General features: G+C 49.5%; 1 protein-coding gene across 5 annotated transcripts; it reads left to right on the forward strand.

Moving 5' to 3' along the window:
• The first annotated feature begins 7,391 nt into the window (after positions 1–7,391).
• LOC120673224 (wall-associated receptor kinase 2-like) lies at positions 7,392–12,485 on the forward strand. Of its 5 annotated transcripts, XM_039953980.1 has the most exons (7): positions 7,392–7,658; positions 7,746–7,935; positions 8,132–8,155; positions 8,268–8,333; positions 9,126–10,261; positions 10,361–10,495; positions 11,020–12,485. In XM_039953980.1, the coding sequence occupies exons 5-7, from the start codon at positions 9,277–9,279 to the stop codon at positions 12,207–12,209; spliced, it is 2,310 nt and encodes a 769-aa protein (XP_039809914.1). In that variant the 5' UTR covers positions 7,392–7,658; positions 7,746–7,935; positions 8,132–8,155; positions 8,268–8,333; positions 9,126–9,276; the 3' UTR covers positions 12,210–12,485. The 5 variants fall into 5 exon arrangements, with proteins under 5 accessions (XP_039809914.1, XP_039809917.1, XP_039809915.1 ...); XM_039953983.1 differs by lacking the exon at positions 8,268–8,333 and having other exon boundaries at positions 8,132–8,208; XM_039953981.1 differs by lacking the exon at positions 8,268–8,333.
• Positions 12,486–18,355: the final 5,870 nt, after the last annotated feature.

Raw genomic sequence — 18,355 nt, forward strand, 5'->3', positions numbered from 1 at the left:
CTGAAGTGCGCGGAATTCATCTGCCTTGCGCTTCATGGTGGCCGAGGGGATGTGATAACAGCGGAACTCCCTCACGAATTCATTCCACGTGATGGTGGAGGCATCTCTAGTGGCAGCGCAGTAATTTTCCCACCAGGCTAAGGCAGTCCCGGTGAGTTGATGTGCTGCCAGAAGGACTTTGTCTCGATCCTGGCACCCAAACGGCTCGAGCTTCCTCTGGATCACGCGGAGCCAATCATCTGCATCCAAGGGGTTGCTAGATCCGGCAAAAGTGGGTGGCTTGGCCCTCAGAAAAGCTGTTAGCTTGTCATTAAAGGTCTGCTCTCGTGGCTGCCTGTTCACTAGAGCATTGGCCAGTGTCTCTAGTATGAGAGTCTGGTTATGGATTATTTGTGCCAGGTCCGTGAAGGGTGGTGGTAGTGGTGGCAGCTGTGCATCATGATTTTCTCATCTGCCCTGACTCACTTCTTGATCTTCCTGAGGATGGTTTTGCCCGTTAGGACGTACTCCTGCATCAGCGGCTGCAGGGTCCCTGGCGCGGGAGGCCCTCGTAATGCTTCGGGAAACCATCTGTAAAACAAGTGGGTTGGGGTTAAGATTAGGTGATGTTTAAGTTGTTTAATTCGTGTAATCAAGGCAGAATCATCCTTCTGCCGATAAGCACACAACAACAAACACACAATCATGGCAAACAAGCACACACAACTTTATTAAAATAAGGTAGGGGTACAACCACGGGGACATGACTAGAACGCGTACTACATGACCGGGTACACAACTACAAAAGAAAAGGGGCATAGTTCTTCTTCGGACCACACGGCTTCATCTCTTGACGGTCGCTAGCACTTTAGGCGAACTCTTCGGCTTGAGTGGGTTCCTCCCTTGGAAGAGAACTCACATCTTCTTGGGGAATGAGTGGTCCTTGCTCGTCGTCCTCTAGATCTCCGTTTTCCCGGGGTTGCGTAGTGGCTTCTCTTGCGGCGGCGGCCATAGACCTTCTAGGGTTCTCGGGTGGGGCTTGTGGGTCTCCAAAGAGTGGTCCCCATCCTATGACGGGCGTTCCGAGCAGAACATGTTCTTCTCCAATTGCTGGGACTGGGGTTCCACTTCTAGTCCATTCCTGCATGCGCTGGTCCCGGGCTTGCCTGAGGCTCTCCTGAGCAACTGCTTCACTGCTGACCGCGGCTGCGGCTCTTGCCTCGGCTTGGACTGCTCGGATTTGTTGTAGTCTTACCGCGAGTTCTGCTTGCTCGGCTCGATGGGTCTGTTCCCTCAGCAAGTTGGTTTGCTCGTCAAAGAGCTGATCCAAGGAGGCTAGGTAGGTAGCCACTTGGTACAGGAGGCCTTCTTCGTGGCGGCACCGTTCCAGGCTTCTCATTCGAGCTTCCCAAACTAGGGTTCTGATGGCCGGCAGAAAGAACCTCATTGGTGTGGGAGCAAGGTGTCTTTTGAAAATCCGGCACAGGTAATGAAGTGCTTTCCTGACGGCTAGGGGATAGGTGTCCTGGTGCCTAAACCCTGTAGCGGTCACTCGCCATGACTGGATGTCGGGGTAGCGGTCACTTTCTGGCGATGAGTAGGATCACCCTGCAGTGGAGAGTACCATGATGCTCATACTCTCTGCTGTAGTACCTTGGACGTTCCATGACACCAAGGCTTTCCAGGGCGTAGATCAAGAGGCTGGGGAAGCCAGGTGCAGCTTGACAGTTGCCCTGGGTCCATCCTTCCTCAGCCATCTGAAAACAAAGATAGGGTGAAAAACTTGCACAAATATTTGAGGTACACAAAGGGGTAGATGATATTTATTATGGTAACAAGGCGGGATCCAGTCTTTATGGGTACACAATTATTAGAGCAGAGGTTCTAGCTTAGGGGCTACTTTTATCATAGGGACTCTTCCTCGATCCTAAGAGGGCACTTCTTCAGTGGAAGATACCGATCCGTCGCGTCATCTTCGGTCTGAGTACCTTTATCCCAGTGGGTTTCTTCGGGTTCTTCTTCTTTTGTCTGAGTACCTACATCCCAATGGGTTTCCATGGGTTCTTCTTCTTCTTCTTCCTCTATCCATCCGCCTATTCCTCTGCGGGCCTCGTACTCTCGCATACGGGCTTGGAGGGCGGCTAGGGAATTCTCGGTGCGTGTGACTCTTGCCTGCTGTTCTTGCAGTTCCGCCTCTTTTTCTTCCATTTGGACTTGGAGAGCGGCTAGGGAATACTCGACGTGTATGGTTCTGGTCCGTTGTTCGTCCAGCTCTTGGATTGCCTTTTCTGCTCTGTGGACTTGTTGCTTTAGTTGCGCCGCTTGTTCGCGGTAGAGTTCATCCAGGCCGGTGAGATAGATAGATAGGTGAGAGACTGTATCTTCCAGGTCTTCTTCTTCTCTCCCAAGTCCTCTCATCCGGGCAATCCATGTGCGTCCTCTTCCTTCAGTCGGCGGGAAAAATCCCATAGGAGTTCGCTGGAGGTGGTGCCTGTAGATCACGCGTATACGTCGCAGGGCTTTACGGGCGGCTCTCCGATAGGTGTCCGGAAAGCGAAAACCAGTTGTGGAGATGAACCAGGGATCCACATCTGGGTAACGGGTGCTCCTTGCCACAAAGATCATCCGGTCGCACCGAAGAGTGCCCTTGGAGTCGTACTCCCGGTAGAGAAACTCTGGTGGGTCCACAACTCCGATACGTTCCAGGCTGAGTATCAACAACTTAGGAAGGCCGGGCTCTGCGTAACAGATTCCGCCGATCCATCCATTGTCAGCCATCTGGAACAGGGCAAGAACCAGCAGTGAGTGTTTGTGTGAAGAAAGGATTAAGGAAAGAATAAACCTAGTGTGGAAAGGCCTAAAATGGGGTTTCGCTCCTAGGGTCACGTCCTACGGCCAACCTACGGCTTTGATACCACCTGAAGCGTCCCCTTATAAGAGAAGACTTAAATGTGATACAAAACACCAGTCCCATGAGGCTGATGCCACATTTATTACATCAGATGGTTCAAAACCGTACAAACCTTGGAGGACACTCGATACAGATAATGATAATAAGTAACCAAGCTACGACATAACACCAGACCACAAACCACATGGGGTCTAGCGCGGGCTCAGAGTATTGCGACAGCGAAGGCATCTCGACAGGGCCGGTTCCACATGCAAGGTTGGGTGTAGAATGATAACCCTACTCAGCGTCGTCTGGTACGAAGTCTGGATCTTCCTCTGTAAAAAGTAAGAATGGGGTGAGTATGAACGTACTCAGTAAGTCCAACCACACCCACGGAGGGGGTTATATCAGAATAATATGCATAGGTATATCAAGGATAAGGTTATGGTTTAATTTGCGGAAAGCTAAATTTTATGCAGGGGTTTATTTAGCAGAAAACATTTCATAAACCAGTTTTTGTTTTGAGTAACACGGAGTTTAAGTTTTAAACTGCTACCGGACTCCCCGTCCGTCGTAGCACACGGCACAACTGTCGGACACAATTCCAAAACAACTCACACCATCCCATCCCAAGAAACACTAGTTATGTGACCACACCGTAACTCGCCCAATACCGTGGGCACGGCTATTCGAATAGCTTTTAACTCTGCAGAGGTGTGCAACTTTACCCACAAGTAGGATACCACACTCGAACACCGTCGTGTCGATGTAGATCCCAACATAGCCATTACCCACCTTAGCTAAGCCTGACTAGCCATCACGGGATTCACCAAGGGGTCATCGACCTAACTCTGAGGTATAACCGGGGTATAAGTCACACTTAGCATAACCCTTCTCCTTGGTCACCCGTTGCTCTTAGCTCTCCTGATGGCTATCAAATTAACTAGTGGGATTCAAGCTAAGCCGTTGCCCATTCAATGGTCGAGTGGTTTGCACGAGAGTGGAGTTAGGTGAGATGACACACCAACTCGGTCCTTAGACACGACAAGATGGAAATCTCCCTTCTTTGCCCTGCCACACAGGCACAAGCACACCAAATGGCAAATCACGCAGAAATGCCGTCCATCCCGTCTAAACTCATTTTTCAAAAACACCACTTTTATCCCATCCCACATACGCACACATTTTCTTTATAAAAACAAATCATATTATGAGTAAAGTCCTAAGCATCCTATTATCGATTAACGTCCAAGCAAAATCAGACATTAATCTAGGTGGTCAAGAAATGGTCATCACAAATCAAGGGGTGGCTATCCAACCGTGTTTTTATGCAAGTAAAACATATGCAATTTTATAAAGCAGGTCATTGGGTTGTGTTTATAAAAACTAGGACAGAAACATGCATCAAAGGATGGGATTGAACTTGCCATCTTCAAAGCTTTCTGGGATGTCCTGTCCTTCGGGCTCGGGGTCGCGGAACGGGTCCTCGTTCACCTGCTCACAGCACTGCTCGTCAACAGGCTCTCCTTCGTTCACTCCGTGGTCTACAGCGCATACAAACAAGCACACAATCAATACACAGAAAATAAAGATTTATCGTCGAGCTCGAATCGGGAACACATAAGATATGGGGCATGGAGTAATATTTTGGGTGTGTTCCTACTGGCATGGTCAAAACTATGTTATGAGAGGCGTGGTAAAGTTTTAGGTTGATCCGAGGTCGTTTAGCGCATGAAATGATAGGTTACATAAAGGGTTAGGGGTTAAATCAGGGTCTAGGGGCCTAATCGTAATTAAATTTAAGAAGGCAGGGGCTTGGTTTGTATTTTAGAAATTACTTGGGTTAATCTAAAAGAGTCAGGGGCTTATTTATAAATATTTTCATAAGGTGGGAGGATCTGCTTTGAAATATAATAAAAGCTAGGGTTTCTTTTGCAAAAAGGTCAAATGGTGGGGGGTTTCTTTACTGAATAGGGGAAAGGGGAGGGGGCTCAAGGCAAAACTGCCTTTCCTCTTTCTCCCCTCGACGCAGAACAGGGGATGGGTGGTGGCGCGTCGGCGTCGGCCCGATTCGGGCGCCCAGGGCGAAGGCGATGGCCGGGAGGAGGGGGAAAAGAGGGAGGAGGTGGGGGAGGTTCGATTGCTCTACCTGGCTCGAGCTGGGGCGGCGCAGATGAGCGGGGCGACGGGAGCAAGCGGCGGGGAGCAGAGGCGGCTGCGGCGGCGCTAGGCTACTCCGGTGGCGGGGTTGGGGGGCTCGGGGAGAGGCGGCTCGGGGTTGTGAAGCTCGCTGAGGAGCTCGGGGTGCCCCTCGGCCCTATTTATAGGCGGCTAAGGCGGTGGAGGTGAGGGTGCGGCAGTGGCGACCCGGCGGACCCCGCGGCCGGCCTTAATGGCGGTGGGGGCCGGCTCGGCGCTGGGCGTCAACGGCGGTCGGGGTTCGAGCAGCGAGGCGACATGACGCCGCGGGCAGGCGGCGACCGCCGCAGGCGGCGCTGTGCCGAGGTCGCCGCCGCTGTGCAGCGTCAACGGCGGTCGGCCCGTGTCGTGGCGTGCGCGGGCCGGGGTGGAGCACGGCGCGCGGGCGAGCGGGGTCGGACGGCGTGGTGCTGCGTGCGCGAGCGCGGCCAGGCGGCGCGGGTGCGTGCGTGGCGCGGCTTGCGGGCCGATGGCCACGGCGTGGCGCGGAGCGGGTGGCCGTGGCGCGGCACGACTTGACGCGGCGAGCGCGTGTGTGCGGGCGCACGGCTCGGGGGCGTCGCGGCGTGGTGGTCGGCCAGGGAGGGTTGTGCGGGGCAGGCGGCGGTGCCAGCGGCGGTGCCAGCGGCGGCGCGGCGGGCGCGAGCGTGCGAGACCGTGACGTGGCGTGTGCGTGCGTGGCGGGTCTGGTGTGCGGTCCGGGCAGGCGGGGCACGGTCGGGGGCGCTCGCGGCTGTGGGGCGAGGTCGGGCGGCGTGCGCGCGGCCGAGCAGGAGGCGAGAGAGAAGGGGTGCGGGCCAAGCGGAGCAGAGCGGGGAGGGGGGTGGTGCGGCCCTGTGGCGCACGGGAGCAGAGAGGGAGGAGGAGGGAGGAGGAAAAAAGAAAAAGAAGAAAAGAAAAAGAAAAGAAGGGGGAGAGAGAAGGGAAAGAAGAGAGAGGGAGAGAGATTCGCGGCGATCTCGCTGGTGGCGACAGCGACGCCGGTCGGGCACGCGCGGCTGTCGTGGCCGCGTGCCTCGGCCAAGCGTGATGTGCGGGTTAGGGCGAACAGGGTGATATATTCGGGCGTCAGGTCTTCGGGGAATCGGAAGATCGGGCAGAACAGGGAAAGTTCCCGAAAAACATAGGGTTAAGGTTTTAGGGAAAAACTTGGGCTCAAAGACAGAGACTCGATTTAGCGAACGATTTATCTTAGCGGATTTTTGAGATGTTACACTCGGCGATCTGGGCGGGATTGGGAGATCGGGGGTGGGGGTGGTGGTCTGGTGGGGCGGGGTGGGGACTGGGGAGGGTGAGACGAGATGAAATCCGGCGAGGGGAAGGGTCGGTCGGCGGCGAGGCCAGGTTGGGGAGCACCAGGGTGGCGAGTGCTACCTTTGGGTGGCTTCGGTGGAGGCTGGGGTGGTCGGGAAGGGGGTCGCGGCGGCCGAGGCTTGGTGGCGGTCCTGTGTGGCGGCAGTAGCACTCCGGCGAGGGGAAGCAGCGGTGGTTGGGTGGGCAAGCTTCAGGAGGTCAAGGGCGAGGTAGCTATGGGGTTGATGGGGGCGGAGGGAAGCCGAAGGGTGGTCGTCGGCGGTAATGGTGGCCGGCGGGCGAGCTTGGAGTGCACAGAGTGTGTGAGGTGAAGGGAGGAAGGAGTGGTGCGGCAAGGTGCTCGGCAGCGCACGCCACACCGGCGTGCAGGCACGGGGCGGAGGCGCGGCACGGCGACGCAGGCGCGGCGCGCACGCGGAGCCGTGGCGAGGCGCGGCACGGCGGCGCCGGCGCAGCGCGCGCGCGAGCGGAGCAGGGGTGGATGCGCGACAAACGGAGCTGCCACGGCGCGCGCGTGTCATGGCGTCGCGCGTGCGAAGAAGGGGACGGCGGCGTGTTCGGTCCACGGCTATGCAATCGCGAAGCATGGGCGACACAGAGGCGTGGCACGACGGTGCGGCCTCGGAGCAGGGGCGGCGGCAGCGAGCTCCGCTCTCGTGCAGAGCACGACCTTGTCGATGCATGACGACGAGCAGAGGAATGGCGAGGAGGGGAGAAAAAAGGGACAGAGGAAGGGGATGACACGTCAGCCAGTGGAGAAAGTAGATGTAGCAGGGGCATTTTAGACCATACGAAAATATAGAGACTTGCGAGTGGGTCCGAGGGCATCAAATACGTATAAAATGGTATGGCTCAGAGAAGATGAGAATTGTAATGGCATCGTTCGGAATAGGTGAATTGTAATGGCAGATCAGAGAACTTGCAAAATTGTAATGGCATGGATCTAATTAACCCAATTAAATACTATGCTGATCATTAGAGATAAGGGGTCAACGAACAAAGTGTAAAAAGTCAATTGCGGAGGCTCCCCTCCAGCTCCCCTTCCTCGTCTCCGCTCGCCCGCTCTCCGGTCCCCAGCCCGGCCTCGCCCGTCCGCGCGCTGCCGCCCTCGCCCGTCCTCGCCCGTCCCCGCACGGCCTCGGTTCTTGCTTGGTTGCGACGGGGTGGAGGTGCTCGACTCCCCCAGCGGCGAGGTCCTTCTAGACGTCCTCTCCCACTGCCTCTCCTCCGGCTTCGACTTCCTTCTCGCCCCACTGGTTGGTGCTCTATTGCTCCGGTACGGCCCGATGCCTCCTGGACGGCGCCCCCCCCCCCCCCCCCCCCCCCCGCTGTTCACTTTGGCCTGCTCTGCTTCGCGCTGCAGGTTGACCCCAGCGAGGTAGCGGTCCACGCCCGGCGCGTCGGACCTCGTCCTCGGCCCGTCCCAGTGGAGCACCCACATCGTCGGAAGCGCAGCGAGGATCGATTTGGACGCGGACGACGAACGGCTCCGGCTGGATTCCGCGCTCACGCTGAAGCAGGAGATCCCCTGGGCGTTTCATCTCTCACTACAGGTGCAGTGGCCACATTGTACTGTTCAAAATTCACTTAGCAGTTAGTCTGAAACCAACCGATGTCTGTTAAATATGAACGATGTTCAAATTCATTCAGCAGTTAGTCTAACACCAACCAATGTCATTTAAACATAAATGATACCTTTTGGTATGATGAGATATCATGTTAAGTCCATGTAACTTGTCTCTTTTGCAGCGCTAAAACGACTACAGAATTCAGGTGCTTCCTATTTTGTTTTGGATTTGAGGAACAATCTTGGTGGACTAGTGCACGTATGGCATCCTTTTTCTTCTCAATCATTTTGTCATGATGCCTGTCTTTGATATGCTAGGTTTGTATGATGTTTCTAGAAGTATCCTTTTTCCCCCTTTGATGATCATGGCTAAAAACTCAAAAGGTATACTCTTGTTGGCCGATCACTTAGATGATTCATGTCCAGTTGTTCGGTACGTTGATTTATGACAATCTGGTTGTAGTGTGTACTGATCTGTTTTGGTCCTTTTCCTGGTACAACTGTTCCTCTATGTTAGTATGTTAGTTTTGGGCCTCTTCCTGGTACAATCTGTCCCTCTATGTTGGTATGTCCAGTTGTTCTGGGCCTGGGACTGTGTTCTAAGCTACATATTCATGTTCCTTTCGGTTGCAACCTCCAACATGGTGGCCACCTCCTTAGCCAAAAAGGTGGACGAGATGCTCTGTTCCTCTATGTTAGTATGTTACATGATCAGATTCTGATGTAGTCTATAAGGCACAGGGGTTTAGCTGCAAAAAATGTTTTTGTCGTGCTTGTCTTTTTGAAAGACTAAACAGACCAAACCAAGGAAGCTGCAAAAAGACAATTTTTGACTTTTCGAGCTTGTTGAGATTTGTTTGCTATGAAGAGCATGCACCAGGATATACATTCTACACTAGTTGAAACTTTAAAGACTATCTGAACCCAACTCTCTTGAATTGTTACATACGATACTAGTTTTCAAGTGATTAGCCAAGCAGTCCTGGTTCTGATTAGTTTCTGGAGTGTGTGATTACTGTCTGGAGGTGTGATAATGAATTGACAATTACTACTTGGTTGGCCTTTGTGCTTACTTTTAGCACCTGTATGTATCTGATGACACTGCAATCGTCGATATGTATAAATGAAACTGATTTATGACTAGCTCTATAAATTTTGCTTCATGTCAAATTTCAGGTTTATCAATAAAGTACATGCATGGAAGAATGCGTCTACATACGCTTACGGCTAAGCTGGGTTCTCTCCTCGTTAATATTTATGGATAACCTGATGGGTCGACATGTATAGAAACTTTTACTGGTGATCTTTGAGTACTCTTGCTCCGTCGATGATGATTCTGGCAGCAACAGCCATGGCAGCAGCACTGCTGCTGGTGTTGCACCTTATTTCTTCGATAGCAGCTCAGGTCGGAAGTTCAGGCCCAGCACCGGAATGCCCGACCACCTGCGGCGACGTGATCATGCCGTACCCGTTTGGCACCCGCGCTGGCTGCTTCCTCCCTGGATTCAACCTCACCTGCGACCAAACGCGACAGCCGCCGAAGCTGCTGTTTGGCGAGGACAGCACCCTCCAGATCGTGGAGATCTCACTCATCGACGCCACGGTGCGTGCTGTGGATACCGCTGGTGCTGTGAACATCACCAACTTTACTGCAGATCATGAGGGCAACGGCACGTGGGATCGTCTCGGCTCTGGCAGGGGCAGCACGTTCGTCCTCTCCGAGCAGCGCAACCAGTTCGTTGTCATGGGGTGCAACGTCCAGGGGACTCTGCTCAGGAGCAGCAGCAACATCATCATTGGCTGCTCCTCTTTCTGCTCTATCAGAGACATGTGGACAAACCCCGTGGTAAGCACAAGCACCCCTGGCAATAACAGCACGGCCGCGTGCACCGGTGTTGGCTGCTGCCAGACGCCCATCCCCATCGGCCGCCCTTCCTACACGGTAAAATTCAAGATCCTTGATGTCGAGTACACTGAAATTCTACCCAATGCGGTGCGCATCGCCGAGAGGGGTTGGTTTGATACCGTTGCCTCCAAGATGCTGAACAAGTCAGCGACGGCCGAAGAAGAGAACCGGGCTCCGGTTCCGGTGGTGCTGGAGTGGGCGGTGAAGTCCAACCTGGTGGTACCACCGATATCCTCCGGCGATGCCACCAACTCATCCTGCCCCACGGATGCTGTTGGGACTGCCTGCCGCAGCAGCCACAGCACCTGCCACAGCGTCACCAACAACTATCGAACTGGCTACGTGTGCCAGTGCCAGCACGGGTACGCTGGCAACCCGTACCTCGCTGGAGATGGCGGATGCCAAGGTATTACATGGATGGGCATGGTAACTTACGTATTGCTTGGCTGCACAAGTCTTTGTTGATGATATGGACTTGACATGAGTGTTTGCATTGTTTGATCAGATATCGATGAGTGCGCATTGCCAGGGAAATGCTTCGGCGTGTGTACGAACACGGCTGGATCGTATGAGTGTCGGTGTCCGCGCGGTGCTCGTGGTAACCCGCACATAGCAGATGCCTGTGTCAAATCTTCTCTAGGTGAGAGCAGTGAACCACTCCATCAGCCTTGCTTACGTGCATATTACTCTATGTAGTGCAATCTTTTCTAGATCATTTCCTCTTATTTTGTAGTGCAATCTTTTCTAGATCATTTCTTTTATTTCAACAGGTTTCCTCTTATTTTGCAGTGCAATCTTTTCTAGATGGTTTCCTCTGTTTTTCTTATTTTGTAGTGCAATCTTTTCTAGATGGTTTCCTCTATTTCAGATCATTTCCTCTTATTTTGTAGCGCAATCTTTTCTAGATGGTTCCCTCTTATTTTGTAGTGCAATCTTTTCTAGATCGTTTCCTCTATTTCAGTTAGTTTCTTCTTATTTTGTAGTGCAATCTTTTCTAGATCGTTTATTCGTTTCCTCTATTTCAACACCGAATCACAGACCTTTAGTATATTCTTCCTCACCTCTGTCCTTTTTTTAACCAAATATCTCTGTCATCCTAATTCACGGAATAATATGTCACTCTTGATCTGATACAATAAAAATGTTTGGTCATTATGTTGTCAGGGTTAAGCATTGGCCTTGGACTTGGCAGTGGTGCTGGTCTTTTGGTCCTGGTACTTGGTGCTGCGTTTGTGAGTCTTAGGATTAAGCATCGTAGGGCAAGATTGCTGAAGCAGAAGTTCTTCAAGCAGAATCGTGGACATTTGTTGCAACAATTGGTATGTCAGAACACAGACATTGCTGAGAGGATGATTATCCCACTGGTAGAGCTAGAGAAGGCCACAAACAATTTTGACAAAGCTCGGGAACTTGGTGGAGGAGGGCATGGTACTGTCTACAAGGGGATCTTATCAGACCTGCATGTTGTTGCAATTAAAAAAGCAAAGGTGGCCATTCAAAGGGAGATTGACGAATTCATAAATGAGGTAGCCATTCTCTCACAAGTCAACCATCGAAATGTCGTAAGACTTTTTGGATGCTGCCTTGAGACAGAAGTGCCACTATTAGTATATGAATTCATTTCAGATGGAACACTTTACCATCATCTTCATGTTGAAGGACCAACATCGTTGCCATGGGTGCACCGGCTAAGAATAGCAACAGAAACCGCTAGAGCCCTTGCCTACCTTCACATGGCAGTGTCCTTCCCCATAATCCATAGGGATGTAAAGTCTCATAACATTCTATTAGATGGCTCCCTACTAACAGCTAAAGTGTCCGACTTTGGAGCTTCAAGGTGTATTGCACCAGATCAAACTGGGATTACAACTGCCATCCAAGGAACTCTAGGATACCTAGACCCTATGTATTACTACACTGGAAGACTCACTGAGAAGAGCGATGTCTATAGCTTTGGCGTTGTTCTTATAGAGCTGCTCACTAGAAAGAAACCTTACTCGTACAGATCACATGAGGATGATAGCCTCATTGCACATTTTACTGCCTTGCTGGAACAAGGCAAGTTATCTGATATATTAGATCCTCAGGTTATAGATGAGGGAGGCAAAGAAGTAAGTGACGTTGCTGCATTAGCAGCTACATGCATCAAGCTAAAGGCAGAGGACCGTCCAACCATGAGACAGGTGGAGATGACCCTTGAAAGCATGTTAGGCTTACTACAGCGGGTTATGCTGCATAGTGTGGATACAACAATATCCAAGAGAAAACAGGAAGAGGGTGGAAGCAATGAAGAATCAAGTAGGCAGTACAGTCTTGAAGAGGAGTACCTGTTATCCTCAAGGTACCCCCGTTAGTTGTGAAATTGAATCAACAAGAAAGGTTCATGCGTGGTAGATGAGCCTAAATAAAATCTTATTTGATTATTTGGATAGATAAAACGAAACATTGTGTTGTTAATGTATTAGTATACATTCATCTGAATCTATATATGTTTTATAGAAAAAAATATATTTAGACCCCGCTTTTCAGTGTGTCAAATTCTCAATCCAGGCATATATATTGTTTAGACTCGGCCCTTGAATTCTCATGTTGTAAAAGATATATAAAATTGGGTCTACTCTCATTTTCTATTTGATAATATAATGCATGCCCTAGAGTTGTATTTCTTGTGGACTTCAGATGCTCCAAATTGGGTCTACTCTCATTTTCTCCTGATGAACATTTTGACTTGCCTACATCACCGTGATCTAAACTAGTTTTTAGACTAAATAAAGGCCGAGTGGCCGACTGGCCCTACTTTGTAGAGCAAGTATAAGATTTTGTTTGGCTGGGGATACCAACTTGATACAGATCAGCACTGAGAATTTAAACCCTCTAGGGCTTTAGAGCAACACCAGAACGGTACATTAACAAAATCACCTCTAATTTTAAGCCCTCTATCCTCATAAAGTGCTTACTGAAAATCCTGATAGCACAAAGACAGACAAAAGACTAAGGCCGTGTTTAGATGAAACACAAAAAAATTTTGTGATGGAATCTTGCTAATTTGAAGTACTAAATGAAGTCTATTTATAAATTTTTTTCACAGATGGGTTGTAAATCCCAAGACGAATCTAATGATGCTAATTAATCCATAATTAGCTGATGGTTACTGTAGCATCACTGTTGCAAATTATGGATTAAGTAGGCTCATTAGATTTGTCTCGCGATTTACAGCCCATCCATGCAAAAAAGTTTTATAAATAGATTTCATTTAGTAATGCATGCATGTGTCTAAATATTCGATGCGAGACTAAGAGTAAGGGCAATAAGATTGTCGTATCGCCGAGACAAATCATCTCCTCACCGGTCTCTATCTTACTCATACAATAACTTATCGATTTACGAAGGGATAAGTCTATTTTACAACCTCAAACTAGTCAAGAAGTCTGTTTTTCAACCTCATACTACGAAACCGGGTAACATAGGCCCTCAAACTAGCAAAACCGTCCGAATCACCCCCTCGAGCACTGTAGCAAGCTGTTTTGAGGGCGGTTTTGCTACAGTAACATTTTCGAATTTCTGGAATTTCACACCTCTCAATTAAATAAGAAAGAAAGCATAGTTAATATTGTCTAAAAATCATGATATTTTTTTGGGAGGTAGATAAAAAGACAAGAAATTTATTTTGGCTAGATGTGATACATTAAACATAATGAAATTTGAATTATAAAATTTTAAAAATGGGTAGAATTTAAAATTTCTTGAATTTTTGGGTTAGCTAAACCTTTGATAAAAATGAAATAAAAATATGATAATTCATAATTTTTTATTTAGTTTAATAAGGTATTTTTTATTAGCCCAAGTTTTTATGAAAGTTTTTGAATTCCTTCGCAATGCTCAAATTTGAATCAAATTTGATTCCTCAAATTTTAATTTATGATTTTTCTATATAACTTGGGCCAATAAAAAGTACCTAACTAAACTAAATAAAAAATTATGAATTATTATATTTTTAATGCATTTTTATCATAGGTTTAGCTGACCTAAAAATTCAAAGAATTTTGAATTCTACCTATTTTTAAAATTTTATAATTCAAATTCCTTTATGTTTATTGTAGCACATCTAGCCAAAATAGATTCCTTGTCTTTTAATCTACCTCCCAAAAAAATATCATGATTTTTAGACAATATTAACTATTCTTTCTTTATTATTTAATTGAGAGAGGTGTGAAATTCCAGAAATTCGGAAATTTTACTGTAGCAAAACCGCCTTTGACTGAGTCAGGGTTGCTTTTCAAACGGTTTCGTTAGTTGGAGGTGTAGGATGTCCGGTTTCGTAGTTCAAGGGCCAAAATCGGACTATCGTGATAGTTCAGGGTTGAAAAACAGACTTTTCCCATTTACGAATTCCAAACTCAACTATTTTATTTCATAAAACCCACTACCACACAAAGAAGACAAGGCGTTGAGACCTCGGGACCAGAACAGAGGCTATGAACAGAGCAAGCGCTGAGCGCTGGAACTTGCGAGTTGCGACAACCTCTTTCTCTTTCTTCATTTCTCTTCCCTACATGTCGGACGAAGATGACCTATCTCGGCGATACGCCGACTGACGCGTGCTTGTTTGTACCTGCCCTAAGAGCAGAAAAACCCCGTCCAATAGTATTTTCATGCACCTCTCTTCTCTGTCCCTTTCTGTATCCCCTACCCTCTGCTGGGCATTATATATCTTATATATAGATAGCACCCACTAACTATTTCTCTCTTCATGCAAGGTGTCCACCTCATTCTCCACTAAGTGTCCCACTAACTTTCAACCACCTTATTAATTACAAAAAATATTCATGTCATCTCTACAATATGCAATACTTTTAATCTTTAATTAAGTAAAGTAAAATCATATACATACTCAGTTTTTTCATCACCTATTCTTCTATAATGTGATCAAATATTCTATTGGTGTTTCTTCTTTTAGCTCATCGATTTTTACGAGATTCAATAAACAAGAAAATGTCCATATGACCTCTACTATGTGCAATACTTTTAATCTTTAATCTATTAACGTAAAGTCATATACATACTCTATTTTTGCAATACTTTTAATGTTTAATCTATTAACGTAAAGACTTATATGCATACTCTATTTCTTTGAGCACCTATTCTTTTATAATGTGATCAAATATTCTATTGATGTTACTTCTGTTAGTTTATCGATTTCTACCAGATCCTGATAAAAAATAACATGCAAGTAAAATTCATATCACCTATATAGCCTATATAGATGACACCCACTAAAGTCATTAACTCTATTTCTCTTAACATGCAAGTTATCCGGATCATATAGGAACCCATTATATCAAATGTCACATCAACGTCCACTAGGGCCATCTATTTATGTTTTCCATCGATTTTTTGTGAATGTTGCTATGCAATCATCTTAATTTTTCTACTTTCAAATTTCACGTTAAAATTTTATTTAAGAAATCCCGCAGCAACGCGCGGGTATCACTAGTTTTAACAATACTGCTCCGCTCGCCATGTCCCTCGTTGCGCGCGCTCCGCCTTTCCCGCGGCACTTCCACCTCCCGCGCGCCCTCCCGCCCGCCTGGGGAGAACGCCGACCCCGCGCCTGGGGAGCACCACAGCCGTGGGCGAGCACCGCCGCCGGCCCCATTCGCAGGCGAGCACTGAGCCGCGCCGGCGAGCACCGCCGCCGGGCGGGAGGGAGCTCAGCCGCCGCGAAGCCCCGCACGGGCGAGTGCCGTAGGCGGCCATGCCCCACTGTGGGTCGCGCTGGCGGAGCCGTCACCGCGCGAGCTCCGCAGCCGAGTGCCGCCGCCGCCGCGCGTGGGGAGCTCCGCCGCCGGCCACATTCGCGGGCAGTGCTAGAGGCGAGGCCGAGCTCGCGCGCGGAGGTGCTGGAGGCGGGGCTGAGCTCGCGCGCCAGCGTTGGAGGTCGATTCGGCGGTGCATTCGCTCGATTCGCCGGCAAGAGAGCTTGATTCGCCGCCGCCGCCCCTCCTCCTTCTCCGGGGACGGCCGCTGCCCCTTGCCTTGTCCACCTCCGTCGACTGCTGCGGCGTCGTGACCTCAAGGACGAGGAGCGAGTCCACAGCATCAGAGGCGAGCGTGGTCATGGCGTCGGCGTTGACGCCCTCGCGCTGCCCGGCCCTGGCGTCACTGCTCCGGCGCCCTCCCATTCCTGCTGGCGCTTGCTGCCGCCCAACCTCGGCGTCGCACCGCAGCTGGGAGCTCCGAGCAGGCCCGGGGCCTACCAGAGCTCCGTCACGGCGCATGCTGCCCCGCTTGACGCACTGCCGGGGCCGCCTCCACCGTGGGAGTGTGCCGTCCTGTCTGCCGGGCTGCTGCAGCCGCGAATAGAGCTAGCAGTGCCAAGAGCGACGGCAGGGAAGGGCCGCGGGAAGGGCTGGCGGGCGGTGACACCTACAGCTGCACCTGACCTCAAGCCACTGGCGGAGCTTCTCAAGGGCCAAAGGGGCCATGGCTCCCCTGGCTTTGCAATTTTTGCACTGGATGAACAGTGATTTTGCCATGGCCCCCCTTAGCTAAAGGATGCCCCCCCTCATTTTTCTGAAATCACAGATCAAGCTCCGCCACTGCCTCAAGCCACGACACCTACAGCTGCGCCCCGACCTCCTGAGCAAGCTGTGCCCCTGGCAGGCCCTTGGACGGCTGGAGCACCAAGCTCCACGGTGGTGCCATGGCAGCGGCTCGGGAACGCTCGGCTTGGAGGGGATGCACTGCTACTATTATGATCGCTCGATGTGGAATCCGGTTTTGAATATAGGGATCAAGTTTTACCTAGTCTGTTGAATTAACCCATAGAATTAGATAGTTTTCTATTTTGACAAAGAGGGTATAATCACTAAATTTAGCTAACATAATACATAACCTGTTGGAGATGCTCTAAGCCTCTCTGCACTGGGTCTTGTAAGACCGGTACGCCATCTTTCCATACCAATGTACAGGAAAAACAGCCGCAGCGGAGAACGCTAACCCGTACGCTAGCGTTGTGGACGAATAGCCCATCCACCATTCTGAGCGGAATAGAGGAGCACCGGTACCTGCATGCGTGGTGCGGGCCCCGTGCACCAGCGCCATCCCCAACCACCATCCGCCAGTGCTCCACCCTCGAGCCCGCCCGCCGTGACCCTGCTCGTCCACGCTGCTTGCCGCCGCGGTTCTCCACCTCCGGCACCGCCCTAGGCCCGCGCGGATCTGGCCGCCGGAGCCGAGCCAAGTTGTGTCGGCGCTACGCCTCGCCGCGGCCGCTCCACCGCGCTGCGCGTGCACTACAAAAAAAAATGTGAATCCATGACGGTTCAATTTCGTCATAATCACTGAAAAACCGTCATAAAACAGTATGTATGACGATCTCAAATTTCGTCATGTATTGAGCGTCACAGATTACAACTCGTGACGTTTTTAGCTAAATCGTCATTGATTAGCTAATCTATGATGTTTTGAAATTGTCATAAAATATCCCCGAACCCTGCAGCCCAGCCCAAGCCTATATTTTATGACGAAAATAAACGTCACAAACATTATCACAAATTAAATTGCCACATCACACATAGATGACATGGAGGATGATGTGGCTGCTAACATGGCTGATTACGACATGTCAATAATATGGATGATCCTTATGACAGGGTACGGTGACGTGGATGATGATGTCACAACCTCAATCCATTTGTTATTGGGCCGTCTTAGACGTGGGCCACTAAGTTGGGCCAAAATTTTGACGGGCCACTAAAAATTTCCAACCCAATAATTTCACCATATAAAGCATATACAACAGCATCACATCAACAGATTACATACTATATTTTTTCGTCTAGCACCACTACCAATCCAACATGGCATTTAAGCCACTCTAGCAACAGAAACTCTAAAAGACAGGTTTAGCAGAATACGACAAGATGCAGCCTTGTACTTTCTTGCTCTTGATGCCTTGCTGGATTGCTGCTTGTTGCTGACCGAAAGCAAAATATTTCTTGAGCCCCTGATAACCTGTTAGCTTGTTGCTGATCGAGAGCCCCTGACAGCATATATTAAATCCATGTAAAAGTTCAGACTGCATTTTCCACAAACACATGAGATAGGTAAAAATATAAAGCCATGCTGGCCACTAATGGCCACAATTTAAATTTGAGTGGACCAGCAAGAAAGAATACCACTGTGTGCAACACAATGCTTGCAAATTATAAAACTGATCCGATATAGCATTTGATTATCCACATTTATTTAATTCCATTCAAGCCTTTGGTTGCTCGCAAGCCTCTCGTCCAAGCTCAATGTCATGGGTAGTAAGTACTGCTCACGGTGTGAACAGTAATAGGGTCCAGATATTAGGAAAGGTTAGATTCGATTGGTTTATTATTTCCTTAAATTTAGAGATTGGTTTCTTAAGGGTCAAGTCAGCCCATCTATATAAGGATGGGATTGTATCTCTTTTGAGGAAGCAAGGAAGAAGAATCAATCCTAAATCTCCTAA

Source organism: Panicum virgatum, chromosome 5N (assembly GCF_016808335.1).
Source record: "Panicum virgatum strain AP13 chromosome 5N, P.virgatum_v5, whole genome shotgun sequence".
NCBI classification, from domain to species: domain Eukaryota; kingdom Viridiplantae; phylum Streptophyta; class Magnoliopsida; order Poales; family Poaceae; genus Panicum; species Panicum virgatum.